General features: G+C 52.4%; 1 protein-coding gene across 1 annotated transcript in view; it reads right to left on the reverse strand.

The window, feature by feature from the left end:
- The window catches only part of LOC144112058 (uncharacterized), an 89,304-nt gene that overhangs the window by 38,418 nt on the left and 31,308 nt on the right, over positions 1 to 19,578 (reverse strand). Inside the window, exons 4-7 of the mRNA XM_077645136.1 lie at positions 5,873 to 5,958; positions 4,737 to 5,134; positions 3,460 to 3,648; positions 2,635 to 2,753 (exon numbers count right to left, since the gene is read on the reverse strand). Of these exons, the coding sequence (XP_077501262.1) occupies positions 2,635 to 2,753; positions 3,460 to 3,648; positions 4,737 to 5,134; positions 5,873 to 5,958 (792 nt within the window). The remainder of the gene's footprint in view (positions 1 to 2,634; positions 2,754 to 3,459; positions 3,649 to 4,736; positions 5,135 to 5,872; positions 5,959 to 19,578) is intronic.

Here is a 19,578-nt window from a genome sequence, read left to right on the forward strand (position 1 = left end):
ATCGCTCTCCGCTGGAATTCCGGCAGTCAATCAGTTTCCCAAGTGTGGAAACGCAGATGACAGGAAGCTCAGCCTGGTACGTAGCTCTGATGCAAGTAAACCTGCGGCAAAGAGCGCAGCAAAGTGATTAGTGCGATGAAAGCTGTTTTCGAAGCTGCTGCTAAGTGAGGGTAGACGGGGAACAGATTCTCCTTTTCTCGCTGGCAGCAGATTACGTGGGGCAGGTCACAGGGGCCAGTTGATATGCTGTAATGACGTGGCATCGCTCTCCGCTGGAGTCCCGGCAGTCAATCAGTTGCCCACTTGTGGTAACACAGATGACAGGAAGCACAGCCTGGTACGTAGCTCTGATGCAAGTAAACCTTCGGCGAAGAGCGCAGCAAAGTGATTAGTGCGATGAAAGTTGTTTTCGCTGCTCCTGCTAATTGAGGGTAGACGAGGAACAGATGATCCTTTTCTAGGTGGCAGCAGACCACGTGGGGCAGGTCACAGGGGCCAGTTGATATGCTATAATGACGTGGTATCGCTCTCCGCGAAAATCCTGGCAGTCAATCAGTTGTCAACGTGTGGTTACGTAGATGACCGGAAGCTCAGCCTGGTACATAGCTCTGATGAAAGTAAACCTGCGGCAAAGAGCGCAGCAATGTGATTAGTGCGATGAAAGTTGTTTTCGCCGCTGCTGCTAAGTGAGAGTAGACGGGGAACAGATGCTCCTTTTCTTGCTGGCAGCAGATCAGGTGGGGCAGGCCACTGGGGCCAGTCGATATGCTGAAATGACGTGGTATCTCTCTCCGCTGAAATACCGGCAGTCAGTCAGTTACCCACGTGTGGTAACGCAGATGACCGGAAGCATAGCCTGGTACATAGCACTGATTCAATTGAACCTGCGGCAAACAGCGCAGCAAAGCGATCAGTACGATGAAAGCTGTTTTCGCTGCTGCTGCTAAGTGAGGGTAGACGGGGAACAGATGCTCTTTTTCTAGCTGGCGAGAGACCACGTGGGGCAGGTCACAGGGGCCAGTTGATATGCTGTAATGACGTGGTATCGCTCTCCGCTGGAATCTCGGCAGTCAATCAGTTGCCCACGAGTAGTAACGCAGATGACCGGAAACACAGCCTTGTACGTAGCTCTGATGCAAGTAAACTTGCAGCAAAGAGCGCAGAAAAGTGATTTGTATGATGACAGCTGTTTTCGCCGCTGCTGCTAAGTGAGAGTAGATGGGGAACAGATGCTCCTTTTTTTAGGCGGCAGTAGACCACGTGGTGCAGGTTAGAGGGGCCAGGTGAAATGCTGTGATGACGTGGTATCGCTCTCCGCCTGAATCCCGGCAGTCAATCAGTTGCCCACGTGTGGAAACGCAGATGACCGGAAGCGCAGCCTGGTACGTAGCTCTGATACAAGTATACCTGCGGCGAACAGCGCAGCAAAGTGATTAGTGCGATGAAAGCTGTTTAGAAGCTGCTGCTAAGTGAGGGTAGACGGGGAACAGATGCTCCTTTTCTTGCTGGCAGCAGATTACGTGGGGTAGGTCACAAGGGCCAGTTGATATGCTGTAATCACGTGGTATCGCTCTCTGCTGGAGTCCCGGCAGTCAATCAGTTGCTCACATGTGGTAACGCAGATGACCGGAAGCACAGCCTGGTACGTAGCTCTGATGCAAGTCAACCTGCGGCAAAGAGCGCAGAAAAGTGATTATTGCGATGAAAGTTGTTTTCGCCGCTGCTGCTAAGTGAGGGTAGACGGGGAACAGATGCTCCTTTTCTTGCTGGTAGCAGATCAGGTGGGGCAGGTCACAGGGGCCAGTCGATATGCTGTAATGACGTGCTATCGCTCTCCGCTGAAATACTGGCAGTCAGTCAGTTGCCCACGTGGGGTAACGCAGATGACAGGAAGCACAGCCTTGTATGTAGCTCTTGTATCGTACGTCTAAAGGGAATAGGCACACATTGCAGCAAGGTGCTGTGCCGACGAAGAAAAAGCCTCTCGGCAGTTTATTCCTCTCCTTTTTAAAGGCCACGAAACGAAAGAGGGGAAGGGGAACGAGGGAGGGAAAGATGCGGCCCGCCGTTCTCTGGCTGATAAGCTGCTATCTGATACATTTTCTCTTCTGTATAAAAAACAAAAAAAAAACAAAAAGACAAACTACGATATTTGGCGGAAACTGCAGTCATAGTGAAGTCGTCGAGGTTCCGCACGTTGCCTGGTTGATTTCCGCGGACCTGACGAGGTGAGATCGTTTTCATGCGTAGCTGCTTTTGGATCTTCGATGTTCTGTCTGTGCCGTGGAGATTGTTCTTGCGAGATGTCGACGTCCCGGCCTGTCTCCTGAGCCGCGTGCGTCGGATGCACCATGTTTTGTCGGTCTGTATGTGCGTGTCCTCCCGGGCGGTCGATATCCTGGTCTTTGTCGCTGAGACACTGTTTTCCCAGGCTGTCGACGTCCTGATCTCTGTGCATACTTTCATCGCCTCCGGGAATGTGCAGCAAGTGTTGCCTGTTTCTCCTCAAGAGCCGCTGGTTCTCAGTCTTCACCACGTACGACCTCGGTGCTGCTTTCTCGATTACTGTTGCTGTGCGTGACCAGTTGTCGCCGTGCACACGAACTGAACTGCCCTCTTTGAGAGGTGGCATACCTTTCCCCTCGAAGATTGGCAATGCTTTCGCACTGGGACACTGGAATCCTCGTTGTATTCAGGCAGGGAAGTGCGGAGGCGTCGGCCTTGCAGCAGTTCGCCCGGAGAGCGGCCATCTTCTAAGGGAGAAGAACGATAGGCTAAGAGACTCAACCAAAAGTCACCGCGTGACTCATTCGTCTTCTTATGGATGCGCTTAATTATCTGAACCCCCTTTTCCGCAAGCCCATTTGACCTTGGGAATTCTGGACTCGATGTGATGTGCTGGAAGTCGTACTTCTGCGCAAACAAACGAAATTCTCGCGATGAAAACTGGGGCCCGTTGTCAGTCCACACTTGCACCGGGATGCCGTACCGTGAGAAAATGGCCGATATCTTGACTATGACCTCTTTTGCCGCTGTGCCTCTTAGCTTCTCTACTTCAGGGAAATTTGAGTGGGCATCGTACACTACGACATAAGCGGCTCCCCCAAACTGGCAGAGGTCAATTCCTACGCGGTACCATGGCCTATCCGGGGTGGGCTGCATGAGCAAGGATTCCCTCTGCTGGTTGTACGCATACTTTTGGCAAGTACTGCACACTCGCACGAACTCGTCAATGGCACTGTTTAGCGCAGGCCAGAATACCAATCTCCGCGCGCTGGCTTTGCATTTATTTAGTCCAAGGTGCCCCTCGTGAATCCTCTGAAGAATTTCTGCTCTCATAGATTTAGGTAAGACAACTTTAGAGCCCTTGAGCAGTATTCCTTCTACCACAGACAGCTCTCTGGCAAACGGTTTCAGTTCACCGTCCATGGCAGCCCCTTGTGAAATTCGCTGTCTCACCTCGCTTAAGTACGGGTCATCCCTGATTTCCTTTTCCAGACGCTCTTTCATTGGCGTGCTTACGATGCTGGAGACGACCTGTACGGCATGGATGTCGCAGTCTGCTTCCGATGAGGCACTCGACGCCTGCGTTGGCACCGGTGCACGTGACAACATGTCCGCCAGCAGCAAGTCTTTGCCAGGAACGAACTGCAACGTATAATCATATTGTAGCAGCCTAATAAAAAAACGCTGCAATCGCGGAGGCATGTCTGCAATGTTCTTTTGGGAAATTGCAAGCAAGGGCTTATGGTCAGTTTCGATCAGTAGCCTGCGGCCATAAACAAAATGATGGAACTTTTCGCATGCGAACACTACCGCAAGCGTTTCCTTTTCAATTTGCGAATAGCGGGTTTCGCTATCTGTTAGGGTCCTTGATGCGTACGACACTGGTCGCCAGTCACTGCCATATCGCTGCAGTAGTGCAGCGCCCAAACCATTCCCCGAAGCGTCCGCAGTGATCTTGGTTTCCTTTGCTTCATCAAAAAGCGCCAGTATAGGAGGGTTTGTCAGTGCGTCGCAAATTTCTCTCCATTCACGCTGATGCGCCGCCGTCCATTCAAACATGACGTTTTCTTTTAAGAGTGTGCGCAGTAAGACTGTCTTATCACTCAGTGACGGGACGTACTTGCGAAAGTAGTTAACAACGCCCATCATTCTGCGCACTGAATGCCTATCTTGCGGCGCCGGCAGCGAAAGGACGCTTTCAACTAAGTTGCGACCGGGGCGAACGCCTTGCTCACCTATTACGTCGCCCAAGAACGCAATTTCTTTCAACCCAAACACGCATTTCTGCCTGTTAAACGTCAAGCCCGCCTGTGCTGCCCGCGTTAGCACGGCCTGGAGGCGCTCGTTATGCTGCTTCTTACTGTCACCCCACACTAGAATATCATCAATGTATATGCGGACGCCTTCCAGTCCCTCGAAGATTTCAGTTAGCGTTTTCTGGAAAACTTCGCTCGCTGATGAGATTCCAAAAGGAAGACGCAAAAATCGGTAACACCCAAATGGTGTCGCAAAAGTACACACCCGCGATGTAGCTTACTCTAATGGGATTTGATGGAAACCTGCATTTGCGTCTAGCCAGGAAAAAAACTTTGCACCCGAAAGCTCTGCCTCAATCTCTTCCCTTGTTGGCATTGGATAGTGCTCGCGTTTGATGTTCTTGTTGATTTCCCTTGGATCCATGCAGACACGAAGCGCTCCATCTTTCTTACGCGCTATCACCAAGGGCTTACCCATTCTGTGGGCTCATCCACCTTTTTGATAATGGCAGCCTTTTCCATGCGCTCCAGGTCTTGTCGAAGAGGGTCCCGGAGGGCCAAAGGTACTCTTCGTGCTGGATGCACTACTGGGACAGCATCCGCCCGCAGGACCATCCGGTACTGCCGTCCAACACACCCCGTACCCTGGAACAAGTCTGGAAAGGCTTTCTCCGGTGCTGTCTCATTCCATTCCACCGAATCCACAGCTTCGGGCCCTAGCCCAAACTGCTGACATGTCTGCAGCCCTAGTATGGCCTGCCGACCCTTCTTGACCACGAAGAAGGTCACAACGTGTGCCACACCGTTGAGAACAAGGATCTCTCTATCCACTCTGACATGCTTGATAGCACTGCCGTTGTACGCCTTCAGCACTGCAGTGCTTTTCTGGAGGCTCGCGGTGTTTTTCAAACGACGGTAAAGAGTTACAGGAACTATGTTTTCTTGTGAGCCTGTGTCAACTTTGAATATAATTTCTTTGCCGCGTATGTTTCCGCCGACCGTCCAGTCTGCACCGGCCCCGCCGCTGATTCCGCACACTCCGATATCTAAAATATCGAACCCGTCCTCCATCTTATCTTCTTTTACTTCATCTACCTGTCTGCTCTGGCGGCGCCTGCAGCATACCGCAAAATGATTCGGCTTCTTGCAAGCATAACATATCTTTCCATACGCCGGGCAGTCTCCTTGCGCATGAGCCCTGTTGCATTGTCGACATCGAAAAGGTTTCCGGTCATGCTCCCGTTTGTGGGCGTAGTCTACTTGTAGGGTGTCATTCGACCAAGCAGCATTTTGCCGCGCCGAGACCTCGGCCGCTTTGCACATCTGCTCCGCCTTCTGTAAGGTTAGGTCCTTTTCTCGTAGCATTTTCTCTCTTATCTTCGGATTGTTAGTGCCGAAAACAACCTGATCTCTTATCATAGATTCTTCGAGCGTGCCGAAATTGCATAGCTTCGCCTGTGTCTTTAACTGCCGCAGATATTGCTCAAAAGGCTTTCCTTCATCCTGCACGCGGAGGCGGAAAACGTGTCTTTCGTAAACTTCGTTTCCTTCATCCACACAGTACGCCTCAAACTTGCGCAGCACTGTCTGGTAGTCTTCCTTGCTCTCACCTGCTTCGAAGGAGAAGTTGTTATAGACGTCGAGAGCCTCTTCACCCGCGGCGCTGAGAAGGATTGCCGTCTTGGCGGCTTCCGATCTGGGCGGTGTAGTGGGCGTAGCCGTGAAGAAAAGCTCCAGTTCTTGCTTGAACGTGTGCCAGTTTCTTCGTAGGTTTCCGGAAACTGTAGCGGCTCTGGAGGCTTGACAATATCCATATCGGCGGGGCTTCGGCACTTCTGACACCATGTATCGTACGTCTAAAGGGAATAGGCACACATTGCAGCAAGGTGCTGTGCCGACGAAGAAAAAAGCCTCTCGGCAGTTTATTCCTCTCCTTTTTAAAGGCCACGAAACGAAAGAGGGGAAGGGGAACGAGAGAGGGAAAGATGCGGCCCGCCGTTCTCGGGCTGATAAGCTGCTATCTGATACAGCTCTGATGCAAGAAAACCTGCTTCAAAGAGCGCAGCAAAGTGATTGGTACGATGAAAGGTGTTTGCGCTGCTGCTGCTAATTGAGGGTAGACGGGGAACAGATGCTCTTTTTCTAGCTGGCGGCATACCACGTGGGGCAGGTCACAGGGGCCAGTTGATATTCTGTAATGAGGTAGTATCGCTCTCCGCCGGAATCGCGGCAGTCAATCAGTTGCCCACGTGTTAACGCAGATGACCGGAAGCGCAGCCATGTACGTAGCTCTCATGCAAGTAAACCTGTGGCGAACAGCGCAGCAAAATGATAAGTGCGATGAAAGCTGTTTTCGAAGCTGCTGCTAAGTGAGGGTAGACGGGGAACAGATGCTCCTTTTCTTGCTGGCAGCAGATTACGTGGGACAGGTCACAGGGGCCAGTTGATATGCTGTAATGACGTGGTATCGCTATCCGCTGGAATCGCGGCAGTCAGTTTCCCAAGTGTGGAAACGCAGATGACAGGAAGCATAGCCTGGTACGTAGCTCTGATGCAAGTAAACCTGCGGCAAAGAGCACAGCAAAGCGATTAGTGCGATGAAAGCTGTTTTTGAAGCTGCTGCTAAGTGAGGGTAGACGGGGAACAGATGCTCCTTTTGTAGCTGGCAGCAGGCCACGTGGGGCAGGTCACAGGGGCCAGTTGATATGCTGTAATGACGTGGTATCGCTCTCAGCTGGAATCCCGGCAGTCAATCAGTTGCCCACGTGTTAACGCAGATGACCGGAAGTGCAGCTTGGTACGTAGCTCTGATGCAATTAAACCTGCGTCAAAGAACGCAGGAGAGTGATTAGTGCGATGAAAGGTGTTTTCGCCTCCGCTGCTAAGTGATAGAGACGGGGAACAGATGCTCTTTTTCTAGCCGGCATTAGACCACGTGGTGCCGATCAGAGGAGCCAGTTGATATGCTATATTACGTGGTATCGCTCTCCGCTGGAATCCCGGCTGTCAATCAGTTGTCAACGTGTGGTTACGTAGATGACCGGAAGCTCAGCCTGGTACGTAGCTCTGATGCAAGTAAACCTGCGGCAAAGAGGGCAGCAAAGTGATTATTGCGATGAAAGCTGTTTTTGCCGCTGCTGCCAAGTGAGGGCAGACGGGGAACAGATGCTCCTTTTCTAGCTGGCAGAAGACCACGTGGGGCAGGTCACAGGGGCCATTTGATATGCTGTAATGAGGTGGTATCGCTCTCCGCTGGAATTCCGGCAGTCAATCAGTTGCCCACTTGTGGTAACACAGATGACAGGAAGCACAGCCTGGTACGTAGCTCTGATGCAAGTAAACCTGCGGCGAAGAGCGCAGCAAAGTGATTAGTGCGATGAAAGTTGTTTTCGCCGCTCATGCTAATTGAGGGTAGACGCGGAACAGATGCTCCTTTTCTAGGTGGCAGCAGACCGCGTGGGGCAGGTCGCAGGTGCCAGTTGATATACTGTAATGACGTGGTATCGCTCTCCGCTGGAATCACGGCAGTCAGTCAGTTGCCTACGTGTGGTAACGCAGATGACCGGAAGGACAGCCTGGTACGTAGCTGTGATGCAAGTAAACCTGCGGCAAAGAGCGCAGCGAAGTGATTAGTGCGATGAAAGCTCTCCTTGTTGCTGCTGCTAAGTGAGAGCTGACGGGGAACAGATGCTCGTTTTGTAGCCGGTAGACCATGTGGTGCAGGTCAGAGGGGACAGGGGAAATGCTGTGATGACGTCGTATCGCTCTCCGCTGGAATCCCGGCAGTCAGTCAGATGCCTACGTGTGGTAACACGCAGATGACCGGAAGTACAGCCTGCTACGTAGCTCTGATGCAAGTAAACATGCGGCGAACAGCGCAGCAAAGTGATTAGTGTGATGAAAGCTGTTCTCGCTGCTGCTGCTAAGTGAGGGTAGACGGGGAACATATTCCCTTTTTCTAGCCGGCAGCAGACCACGTGGTGCAGGTCAGAGGGGGCAGTTGATATGCTGTAATGACGTGGTATCGCTCCTCGCTGGAATCCCGGCAGTCAATCAGTTGCCCACGTGTGGTAACGCAGATGACAGGAATCACAGCCTGGTACGTAGCTCTAATGCAAGTCAACCTGCGGCAAAGAGCGCAGAATAGTGATTAGTGTGATGAAAGCTGTTTTCGCCGCTGCTCCCAAGTGAGGGTAGACGGGGAACAGATGCTCCTCTTCTAGCTGGCAGCAGGCCATATGGGGCAGGTCACAGGGGCCAGTTGATATGCTGTAAAGACGTGGTATCGCTCTCCGCTGGAATCCCGGCAGTCAATCAGTTGTCAACGTGTGGTTACGTAGATGACCGGAAGCTCAGCCTGGTACGTAGCTCTGATGCAAGTAAACCTGCGGCAAAGAGGGCAGCAAAGTGATTATTGCGATGAAAGCTGTTTTTGCCGCTGCTGCCAAGTGAGGGCAGACGGGGAACAGATGCTCCTTTTCTAGCTGGCAGAAGACCACGTGGGGCAGGTCACAGGGGCCATTTGATATGCTGTAATGAGGTGGTATCGCTCTCCGCTGGAATTCCGGCAGTCAATCAGTTGCCCACTTGTGGTAACACAGATGACAGGAAGCACAGCCTGGTACGTAGCTCTGATGCAAGTAAACCTGCGGCGAAGAGCGCAGCAAAGTGATTAGTGCGAAGAAAGTTGTTTTCGCCGCTCATGCTAATTGAGGGTAGACGAGGAACAGATGCTCCTTTTCTAGGTGGCAGCAGACCACGTGGGGCAGGCCACAGGGGCCAGTTGATATGCTATAATGACGTGGTATCGCTCTCCGCTGGAATCCCGGCAGCCAATCAGTTTCCCAAGTGTGGTAACGCAGATGACAGGAAGCAGAGCCTGGTACGTAGCTCTGATGCAAGTAAACCTGCGGCAAAGAGCGCCGCAAAGTGATTAGTGCGATGAAAGCTGTTTTCGAAGCTGCTGCTAAGTGAGGGTAGACGGGGAACAGATGCTCCTTTTCTTGCTGGCAGCAGATTACGTGGGGTAGGTCATAGGGGCCAGTTGATATGCTGTATTGACGTGGTATCGCTCTCTGCTGGAGTTCCAGCAGTCAATCAGTTGCTCACGTGTGGTAACGCAGATGACCGGAAGCACAGCCTGGTACGTAGCTCTGATGCAAGTCAACCTGCGGCAAAGAGCGCAGAAAAGTGATTAGTGCGATGAAAGTTGTTTTCGTCGCTGCTGCTAAATGAGGGTAGACGGGGAACAGATGCTCCTTTTCTTGCTGGTAGCAGATCAGGTGGGGCAGGTCACAGGGGCCAGTCGATATGCTGTAATGACGTGCTATCGCTCTCCGCAGGAATCCCGGCAGTCAATCAGTTTCCCAAGTGTGGAAACGCAGATGACAGGAAGCACAGCCTGGTACGTAGCTCTGATGCAATTAAACCTGCGGCAAAGAACGCAGGAAAGTGATTAGTGCGATGAAAGGTGTTTTCGCCTCCGCTGCTAAGTGATAGTAGACGGGGAACACATGCTCCTTTTCTAGCCGGCATTAGACCACGTGGTGCCGATCAGAGGAGCCAGTTGATATGCTATATTACGTGGTATCGCTCTCCGCTGGAATCCCGGCTGTCAATCAGTTGTCAACGTGTGGTTACGTAGATGACCGGAAGCTCAGCCTGGTACGTAGCTCTGATGCAAGTAAACCCGCGGCAAAGAGCGCAGAGTGATTTGTGCGATGACAGCTGTTTTCGCCGCTGCTGCTAAGTGAGAGTAGACGGGGAACAGATGCTCCTTTTCTAGCCGGCAGTAGACCACGTGGTGCAGGTGAGAGGGGCCAGTTGATATGGTGTAATGACGTGGTATCGCTCTCCGCTGGAACCCCACCACTTAATCAGTTGCCCACTTGTAACACAGATGACAGGAAGCACAGCCTGGTACGTAGCTCTGATGCAAGTAAACCTGCGGCGAAGAGCGCAGCAAAGTGATTAGTGCGATGAATGTTGTTTTCGCCGCTCCTGCTAATTGAGGGTAGACGAGGAACAGATGCTCCTTTTATAGGTGGCAGCAGACCACGTGGGGCCGGTCACAGGGGCCAGTTGATTTGCTATAATGACGTGGTATCGCTCTCCGCTGGAATCCCGGCAGTCAATCAGTTGTCAACGTGTGGTTACCTAGATGACCGGAAGCTCAGCCTGGTACGTAGCTCTGATGCAAGTAAACCTGCGGCGAAGAGCGCAGCAAAGTGATTACTGCGATGAAGGTTTTTTTCGCCGCTGCTGCTAAGTGAGGGTAGAAGGGGTACAGATGCTCCTTTTCTTGCTGGCAGCAGACCACGTGGGGCAGGTCACAGGGGCCAGTTGATATGCTGTAATGGCGTGGTATCGCTCTCCGCTGGAATCTTGGCAGTCAATCAGTTGCCCACGAGTAGTAACGCAGATGACCGGAAACACAGCCTTGTACGTAGCTCTGATGCAAGTGAACCTGCAGCAAAGAGCGCAGAAAAGTGATTTGTATGATGACAGCTGTTTTCGCCGCTGCTGCTAAGTGAGAGTAGACGGGGAACAGATGCTCCTCTTCTAGCTGGCAGCAGGCCATATGGGGCAGGTCACAGGGGCCAGTTGATATGCTGTAAAGACGTGGTATCGCTCTCCGCTGGAATCCCGGCAGTCAATCAGTTTCCCAAGTGTGGTAACGCAGATGACAGGAAGCACAGCCCGGTACGTAGCTCTGATGCAAGTAAACCTGCGCCAAAGAGCGCAGCAAAGTGATTAGTGCGATGAAAGCTGTTTTCGAAGCTGCTGCTAAGTGAGGGTAGACGGGGAACAGATGCTCCTTTTGTAGCTGGCAGCAGGCCACGTGGGGCAGGTCACAGGGGCCAGTTGATATGCTGTAATGACGTGGTATCGCTCTCAGCTGGAATCCCGGCAGTCAATCAGTTGCCCACGTGTTAACGCAGATGACCGGAAGTGCAGCTTGGTACGTAGCTCTGATGCAATTAAACCTGCGTCAAAGAACGCAGGAGAGTGATTAGTGCGATGAAAGGTGTTTTCGCCTCCGCTGCTAAGTGATAGAGACGGGGAACAGATGCTCTTTTTCTAGCCGGCATTAGACCACGTGGTGCCGATCAGAGGAGCCAGTTGATATGCTATATTACGTGGTATCGCTCTCCGCTGGAATCCCGGCTGTCAATCAGTTGTCAACGTGTGGTTACGTAGATGACCGGAAGCTCAGCCTGGTACGTAGCTCTGATGCAAGTAAACCTGCGGCAAAGAGCGCAGAAAAGTGATTTGTGCGATGAAAGTTGTTTTCGCCGCTGCTGCTAAGTGAGAGTAGACGGGGAACAGATGCTCCTTTTCTAGCCGGCAGTACACCGCGAGGTGCAGGTCAGAGGGGCCAGTTGATATGGTGTAATGACGTGGTATCGCTCTCCGCTGGAACCCCGCCAGTTAATCAGTTGCCCACTTGTAACACAGATGACAGGAAGCACAGCCTGGTACGTAGCTCTGATGCAAGTAAACCTCGGCGAAGAGGGCAGCAAAGTGATTATTGCGATGAAAGCTGTTTTTGCCGCTGCTGCCAAGTGAGGGCAGACGGGGAACAGATGCTCCTTTTCTAGCTGGCAGAAGACCACGTGGGGCAGGTCACAGGGGCCATTTGATATGCTGTAATGAGGTGGTATCGCTCTCCGCTGGAATTCCGGCAGTCAATCATTTGCCCACTTGTGGTAACACAGATGACAGGAAGCACAGCCTGGTACGTAGCTCTGATGCAAGTAAACCTGCGGCGAAGAGCGCAGCAAAGTGATTAGTGCGATGAAAGTTGTTTTCGCCGCTCCTGCTAATTGAGGGTAGACGAGGAACAGATGCTCCTTTTCTAGGTGGCAGCAGACCACGTGGGGCAGGTCACAGGGGCCAGTTGATATGCTATAATGACGTGGTATCGCTCTCCGCTGGAATCCCGGCAGTCAATCAGTTGTCAACGTGTGGTTACGTAGATGACCGGAAGCTCAGCCTGGTACGTAGCTCTGATGCAAGTAAACCTGCGGCAAAGAGCGCAGCAATGTGATTAGTGCGATGAAAGTTGTTTTCGCCGCTGCTGCTAAGTGAGGGTAGACGGGGTACAGATGCTCCTTTTCTTGCTGGCAGCAGACCACGTAGGGCAGGTCACAGGGGCCAGTTGATATGCTGTAATGACGTGGTATCGCTCTCGGCAGTCAATCAGTTGCCCACGAGTAGTAACGCAGATGACCGGAAACACAGCCTTGTACGTAGCTCTGATGCAAGTGAACCTGCAGCAAAGAGCGCAGAAAAGTGATTTGTATGATGACAGCTGTTTTCGCCGCTGCTGCTAAGTGAGAGTAGACGGGGAACAGATGCTCCTTTTTTAGGCGGCAGTAGACCACGTGGTGCAGGTTAGAGGGGCCAGGTGAAATGCAGTGATTACGTGGTATCGCTCTCCGCCTGAATCCCGGCAGTCAATCAGTTGCCCACGTGTGGAAACGCAGATGACCGGAAGCGCAGCCTGGTACGTACCTCTGACGCAAGTATACCTGCGGCGAAAAGCGCAGCAAAGTGATTAGTGCGATGAAAGCTGTTCTCGCTGCTGCTAAGTGAGAGTTGACGGGTCCCATATGCATCCGCCATATGGGACCCGCATCATATTAACCTCGTAAACGATCTAGAAGCCGTTCAAAACCGCGCTACAAGGTTCATTCATTCTTCTTATTCCTACGACGTCAGTGTTTCAGCCTTAAAAACCAAATCAGCACTATCGCCTCTTTCCGTTCGTCGTCGCATAGCCACGCTATCACTGTACCACAAGTTCTTTTACTCATCACTTAACCGTGCCCCTTACATCACGCCAGCATCATACATTTCTCATCGCACTAGCCACACGCTTCAAGTTTTTCGCCCACGTGCCCGAACTGTTACTTTTTCAGCCTCCTTCTTCCCACGTGCAGCTAAGGATTGGAACGGCCTTCCCCAGCACATCGTCGACATCACCTGTCCTTCATCATTTGCAAACAATCTAAACAACATTTTTTGTTCATGATCACTAATGGCATTGTTTTGTGCCTTTTTCTGCTAATCCCACCCCTTATGTAATACCCCGCGAGGGGTCTTTAAGGTAATAAAATGAAAATGAAATGAAATGAAATGAACAGATGCTGCTTTTCTAGCCGGCAGACGATGTGTTGCAGGTCAGAGGGGCCAGGTGAAATGCGGTAATGACGTGGTATCGCTCTCCGCTGGAACCCCGCCAGTCAATCAGTTGCCCACTTGTAACACAGATGGCAGGAAGCACAGCCTGTTACGTAGCTCTGATGCAAGTAAACCTCGGCGAAGAGCGCAGCAAAGTGATTAGTGCGATGAAAGCTGTTTTCGAAGCTGCTGCTAAGTGAGGGTAGACGGGGAACAGATGCTCCTTTTCTTGCTGGCAGCAGAATACGTGGGGTAGGTCACAGGGGCCAGTTGATATGCTGTATTGACGTGGTATCGCTCTCTGCTGGAGTCCCAGCAGTCAATCAGTTGCTCACGTGTGGTAACGCAGATGACCGGAAGCACAGCCTGGTACGTAGCTCTGATGCAAGTCAACCTGCGGCAAAGAGCGCAGAAAAGTGATTAGTGCGATGAAAGTTGTTTTCGCCGCTGCTGCTAAGTGAGGGTAGACGGGGAACAGATGCTCTTTTTCTCGCTGGCGGCATACCACGTGGGGCAGGTAACAGGGGCCAGTTGATATTCTGTAATGAGGTGGTATCGCTCTCCGCTGGAACCCCGCCAGTTAATCAGTTGCCCACTTGTAACACAGATGACAGGAAGCACAGCCTGGTACGTAGCTCTGATGCAAGTAAACCTGCGGCGAAGAGCGCAGCAAAGTGATTAGTGCGATGAATGTTGTTTTCGCCGCTCCTGCTAATTGAGGGTAGACGAGGAACAGATGCTCCTTTTATAGGTGGCAGCAGACCACGTGGGGCCGGTCACAGGGGCCAGTTGATTTGCTATTATGACGTGGTATCGCTCTCCGCTGGAATCCCGCCAGTTAATCAGTTGCCCACTTGTAACACAGATGACCGGAAGCTCAGCCTGGTACGTAGCTCTGATGCAAGTAAACCTGCGGCAAAGAGCGCAGAGTGATTTGTGCGACGACAGCTGTTTTCGCCGCTGCTGCTAAGTGAGAGTAGACGGGGTACAGATGCTCCTTTTCTTGCTGGCAGCAGACCACGTGGGGCAGGTCACAGGGGCCAGTTGATATGCTGTAATGGCGTGGTATCGCTCTCCGCTGGAATCTTGGCAGTCAATCAGTTGCCCACGAGTAGTAACGCAGATGACCGGAAACACAGCCTTGTACGTAGCTCTGATGCAAGTGAACCTGCAGCAAAGAGCGCAGAAGAGTGATTTGTATGATGACAGCTGTTTTCGCCGCTGCTGCTAAGTGAGAGTAGACGGGGAACAGATGCTCCTTTTTTAGGCGGCAGTAGACCACGTGGTGCAGGTTAGAGGGGCCAGGTGAAATGCTGTGATGACGTGGTATCGCTCTCCGCCTGAATCCCGGCAGTCAATCAGTTGCCCACGTGTGGAAAGGCAGATGACCGGAAGCGCAGCCTGGTACGTACCTCTGACGCAAGTATACCTGCGGCGAACAGCGCAGCAAAGTGATTAGTGCGATGAAAGCTGTTTTCGCCGCTGCTGCTAAGTGATCTTGTGATTGTCTCTTATATTTTGCGCTAACATTTGAACGTAGAACTATGCACCAACTAGCCCCGCAACAAGTGTTACCAGAGTCTGGTACGTAGCTCTGATGCAAGTCAACCTGCGGCAAAGAGCGCTGCAAAGTGATTAGTGCGATGAAAGATGTTTTCGCCGCTGCTCCCAAGTGAGGGTAGACGGGGAACAGATGCTTCTCTTCTAGCTGGCAGCAGGCCATATGGGGCAGGTCACAGGGGCCAGTTGATATGCTGTAAAGACGTGGTATCGCTCTCCGCTGGAATCCCGGCAGTCAATCAGTTTCCCAAGTGTGGTAACGCAGATGACCGGAAGCACAGCCCGGTACGTAGCTCTGATGCAAGTCAACCTGCGGCAAAGAGCGCAGAAAAGTGATTAGTGCGATGAAAGTTGTTTTCGCCGCTGCTGCTAAGTGAGGGTAGACGGGGAACAGATGCTCTTTTTCTCGCTGGCGGCATACCACGTGGGGCAGGTCACAGGGGCCAGTTGATATTCTGTAATGAGGTGGTATCGCTCTCCGCCGGAATCGCGGCAGTCAATCAGTCCCACGTGTTAACGCAGATGACCGGAAGCTCAGCCTGGTACGTAGCTCTGATGCAAGTAAACCTGCGGCGAAGAGCGCAGCAAAGTGATTAGTGCGACGAATGTTGTTTTCGCCGCTCCTGTTAATTGAGGGTAGACGAGGAACAGATGCTCCTTTTATAGGTGGCAGCAGACCACGTGGGGCCGGTCACAGGGGCCAGTTGATTTGCTATAATGACGTGGTATCGCTCTCCGCTGGAATCCCGGCAGTCAATCAGTTGTCAACGTGTGGTTACGTAGATGACCGGAAGCTCAGCCTGGTACGTAGCTCTGATGCAAGTAAACCTGCGGCGAAGAGCGCAGCAAAGTGATTACTGCGATGAAAGTTGTTTTCGCCGCTGCTGCTAAGTGAGGGTAGAAGGGGTACAGATGCTCCTTTTCTTGCTGGCAGCAGACCACGTGGGGCAGGTCACAGGGGCCAGTTGATATGCTGTAATGGCGTGGTATCGCTCTCCGCTGGAATCTTGGCAGTCAATCAGTTGCCCACGAGTAGTAACGCAGATGACCGGAAACACAGCCTTGTACGTAGCTCTGATGCAAGTGAACCTGCAGCAAAGAGCGCAGAAAAGTGATTTGTATGATGACAGCTGTTTTCGCCGCTGCTGCTAAGTGAGAGTAGACGGGGAACAGATGCTCCTTTTTTAGGCGGCAGTAGACCACGTGGTGCAGGTAACAGGGGCCAGTTGATATTCTGTAATGAGGTGGTATCGCTCTCCGCTGGAACCCCGCCAGTTAATCAGTTGCCCACTTGTAACACAGATGACAGGAAGCACAGCCTGGTACGTAGCTCTGATGCAAGTAAACCTGCGGCGAAGAGCGCAGCAAAGTGATTAGTGCGATGAATGTTATTTTCGCCGCTCCTGCTAATTGAGGGTAGACGAGGAACAGATGCTCCTTTTATAGGTGGCAGCAGACCACGTGGGGCCGGTCACAGGGGCCAGTTGATTTGCTATTATGACGTGGTATCGCTCTCCGCTGGAATCCCGGCAGTCAATCAGTTGTCAACGTGTGGTTACGTAGATGACCGGAAGCTCAGCCTGGTACGTAGCTCTGATGCAAGTAAACCTGCGGCAAAGAGCGCAGCAATGTGATTACTGCGATGAAAGTTGTTTTCGCCGCTGCTGCTAAGTGAGGGTAGAAGGGGTACAGATGCTCCTTTTCTTGCTGGCAGCAGACCACGTGGGGCAGGTCACAGGGGCCAGGTGAAATGCTGTGAGGACGTGGTATCGCTCTCCGCCTGAATCCCGGCAGTCAATCAGTTGCCCACGTGTGGAAACGCAGATGACCGGAAGCGCAGCCTGGTACGTACCTCTGACGCAAGTATACCTGCGGCGAACAGCGCAGCAAAGTGATTAGTGCGATGAAAGATGTTTTCGCCGCTGCTCCCAAGTGAGGGTAGACGGGGAACAGATGCTCCTCTTCTAGCTGGCAGCAGGCCATATGGGGCAGGTCACAGGGGCCAGTTGATATGCTGTAAAGACGTGGTATCGCTCTCCGCTGGAATCCCGGCAGTCAATCAGTTTCCCAAGTGTGGTAACGCAGATGACAGGAAGCACAGCCTGGTACGTAGCTCTGATGCAAGTAAACCTGCGGCAAAGAGCGCAGCAAAGTGATTAGTGCGATGAAAGCTGTTTTCGAAGCTGCTGCTAAGTGAGGGTAGACGGGGAACAGATGCTCCTTTTCTTGCTGGCAGCAGAATACGTGGGGTAGGTCACAGGGGCCAGTTGATATGCTGTATTGACGTGGTATCGCTCTCTGCTGGAGTCCCAGCAGTCAATCAGTTGCTCACGTGTGGTAACGCAGATGACCGGAAGCACAGCCTGGTACGTAGCTCTGATGCAAGTCAACCTGCGGCAAAGAGCGCAGAAAAGTGATTAGTGCGATGAAAGTTGTTTTCGCCGCTGCTGCTAAGTGAGGGTAGACGGGGAACAGATGCTCTTTTTCTCGCTGGCGGCATACCACGTGGGGCAGGTAACAGGGGCCAGTTGATATGCTGTAATGGCGTGGTATCGCTCTCCGCTGGAATCTTGGCAGTCAATCAGTTGCCCACGAGTAGTAACGCAGATGACCGGAAACACAGCCTTGTACGTAGCTCTGATGCAAGTGAACCTGCAGCAAAGAGCGCAGAAGAGTGATTTGTATGATGACAGCTGTTTTCGCCGCTGCTGCTAAGTGAGGGTAGACGGGGAACAGATGCTCTTTTTCTCGCTGGCGGCATACCACGTGGGGCAGGTAACAGGGGCCAGTTGATATTCTGTAATGAGGTGGTATCGCTCTCCGCTGGAACCCCGCCAGTTAATCAGTTGCCCACTTGTAACACAGATGACAGGAAGCACAGCCTGGTACGTAGCTCTGATGCAAGTAAACCTGCGGCGAAGAGCGCAGCAAAGTGATTAGTGCGATGAATGTTGTTTTCGCCGCTCCTGCTAATTGAGGGTAGACGAGGAACAGATGCTCCTTTTATAGGTGGCAGCAGACCACGTGGGGCCGGTCACAGGGGCCAGTTGATTTGCTATTATGACGTGGTATCGCTCTCCGCTGGAATCCCGGCAGTCAATCAGTTGTCAACGTGTGGTTACGTAGATGACCGGAAGCTCAGCCTGGTACGTAGCTCTGATGCAAGTAAACCTGCGGCAAAGAGCGCAGCAATGTGATTACTGCGATGAAAGTTGTTTTCGCCGCTGCTGCTAAGTGAGGGTAGAAGGGGTACAGATGCTCCTTTTCTTGCTGGCAGCAGACCACGTGGGGCAGGTCACAGGGGCCAGTTGATATGCTGTAATGGCGTGGTATCGCTCTCCGCTGGAATCTTGGCAGTCAATCAGTTGCCCACGAGTAGTAACGCAGATGACCGGAAACACAGCCTTGTACGTAGCTCTGATGCAAGTGAACCTGCAGCAAAGAGCGCAGAAGAGTGATTTGTATGATGACAGCTGTTTTCGCCGCTGCTGCTAAGTGAGAGTAGACGGGGAACAGATGCTCCTTTTTTAGGCGGCAGTAGACCACGTGGTGCAGGTTAGAGGGGCCAGGTGAAATGCTGTGATGACGTGGTATCGCTCTCCGCCTGAATCCCGGCAGTCAATCAGTTGCCCACGTGTGGAAACGCAGATGACCGGAAGCGCAGCCTGGTACGTACCTCTGACGCAAGTATACCTGCGGCGAACAGCGCAGCAAAGTGATTAGTGCGATGAAAGCTGTTTTCGCCGCTGCTGCTAAGTGATCGTGTGATTGTCTCTTATATTTTGCGCTAACATTTGAACATAGAACTATGCACCAACTAGCCCCGCAACAAGTGTTACCAGAGTCTGGTACGTAGCTCTGATGCAAGTCAACCTGCGGCAAAGAGCGCTGCAAAGTGATTAGTGCGATGAAAGATGTTTTCGCCGCTGCTCCCAAGTGAGGGTAGACGGGGAACAGATGCTTCTCTTCTAGCTGGCAGCAGGCCATATGGGGCAGGTCACAGGGGCCAGTTGATATGCTGTAAAGACGTGGTATCGCTCTCCGCTGGAATCCCGGCAGTCAATCAGTTTCCCAAGTGTGGTAACGCAGATGACCGGAAGCACAGCCCGGTACGTAGCTCTGATGCAAGTCAACCTGCGGCAAAGAGCGCAGAAAAGTGATTAGTGCGATGAAAGTTGTTTTCGCCGCTGCTGCTAAGTGAGGGTAGACGGGGAACAGATGCTCTTTTTCTCGCTGGCGGCATACCACGTGGGGCAGGTCACAGGGGCCAGTTGATATTCTGTAATGAGGTGGTATCGCTCTCCGCCGGAATCGCGGCAGTCAATCAGTCCCACGTGTTAACGCAGATGACCGGAAGCTCAGCCTGGTACGTAGCTCTGATGCAAGTAAACCTGCGGCGAACAGCGCAGCAAAGTGATTAGTGTTATGAAAGTTGTTTCCGCCGCTCCTGCTAAGTGAGGGCAGAGGGGGAACAGATGCTCCTTTTCTAGCTGGCAGCAGGCCACGTGGGGCAGGTCACAGCGGCCAGTTGATATGCTGTAATGACGAGGTATCGCTCTCCGCTGGAATC

This window comes from Amblyomma americanum, unplaced genomic scaffold, assembly GCF_052857255.1.
Source record: "Amblyomma americanum isolate KBUSLIRL-KWMA unplaced genomic scaffold, ASM5285725v1 scaffold_40, whole genome shotgun sequence".
Classification (NCBI taxonomy): Eukaryota; Metazoa; Arthropoda; class Arachnida; order Ixodida; family Ixodidae; genus Amblyomma; species Amblyomma americanum.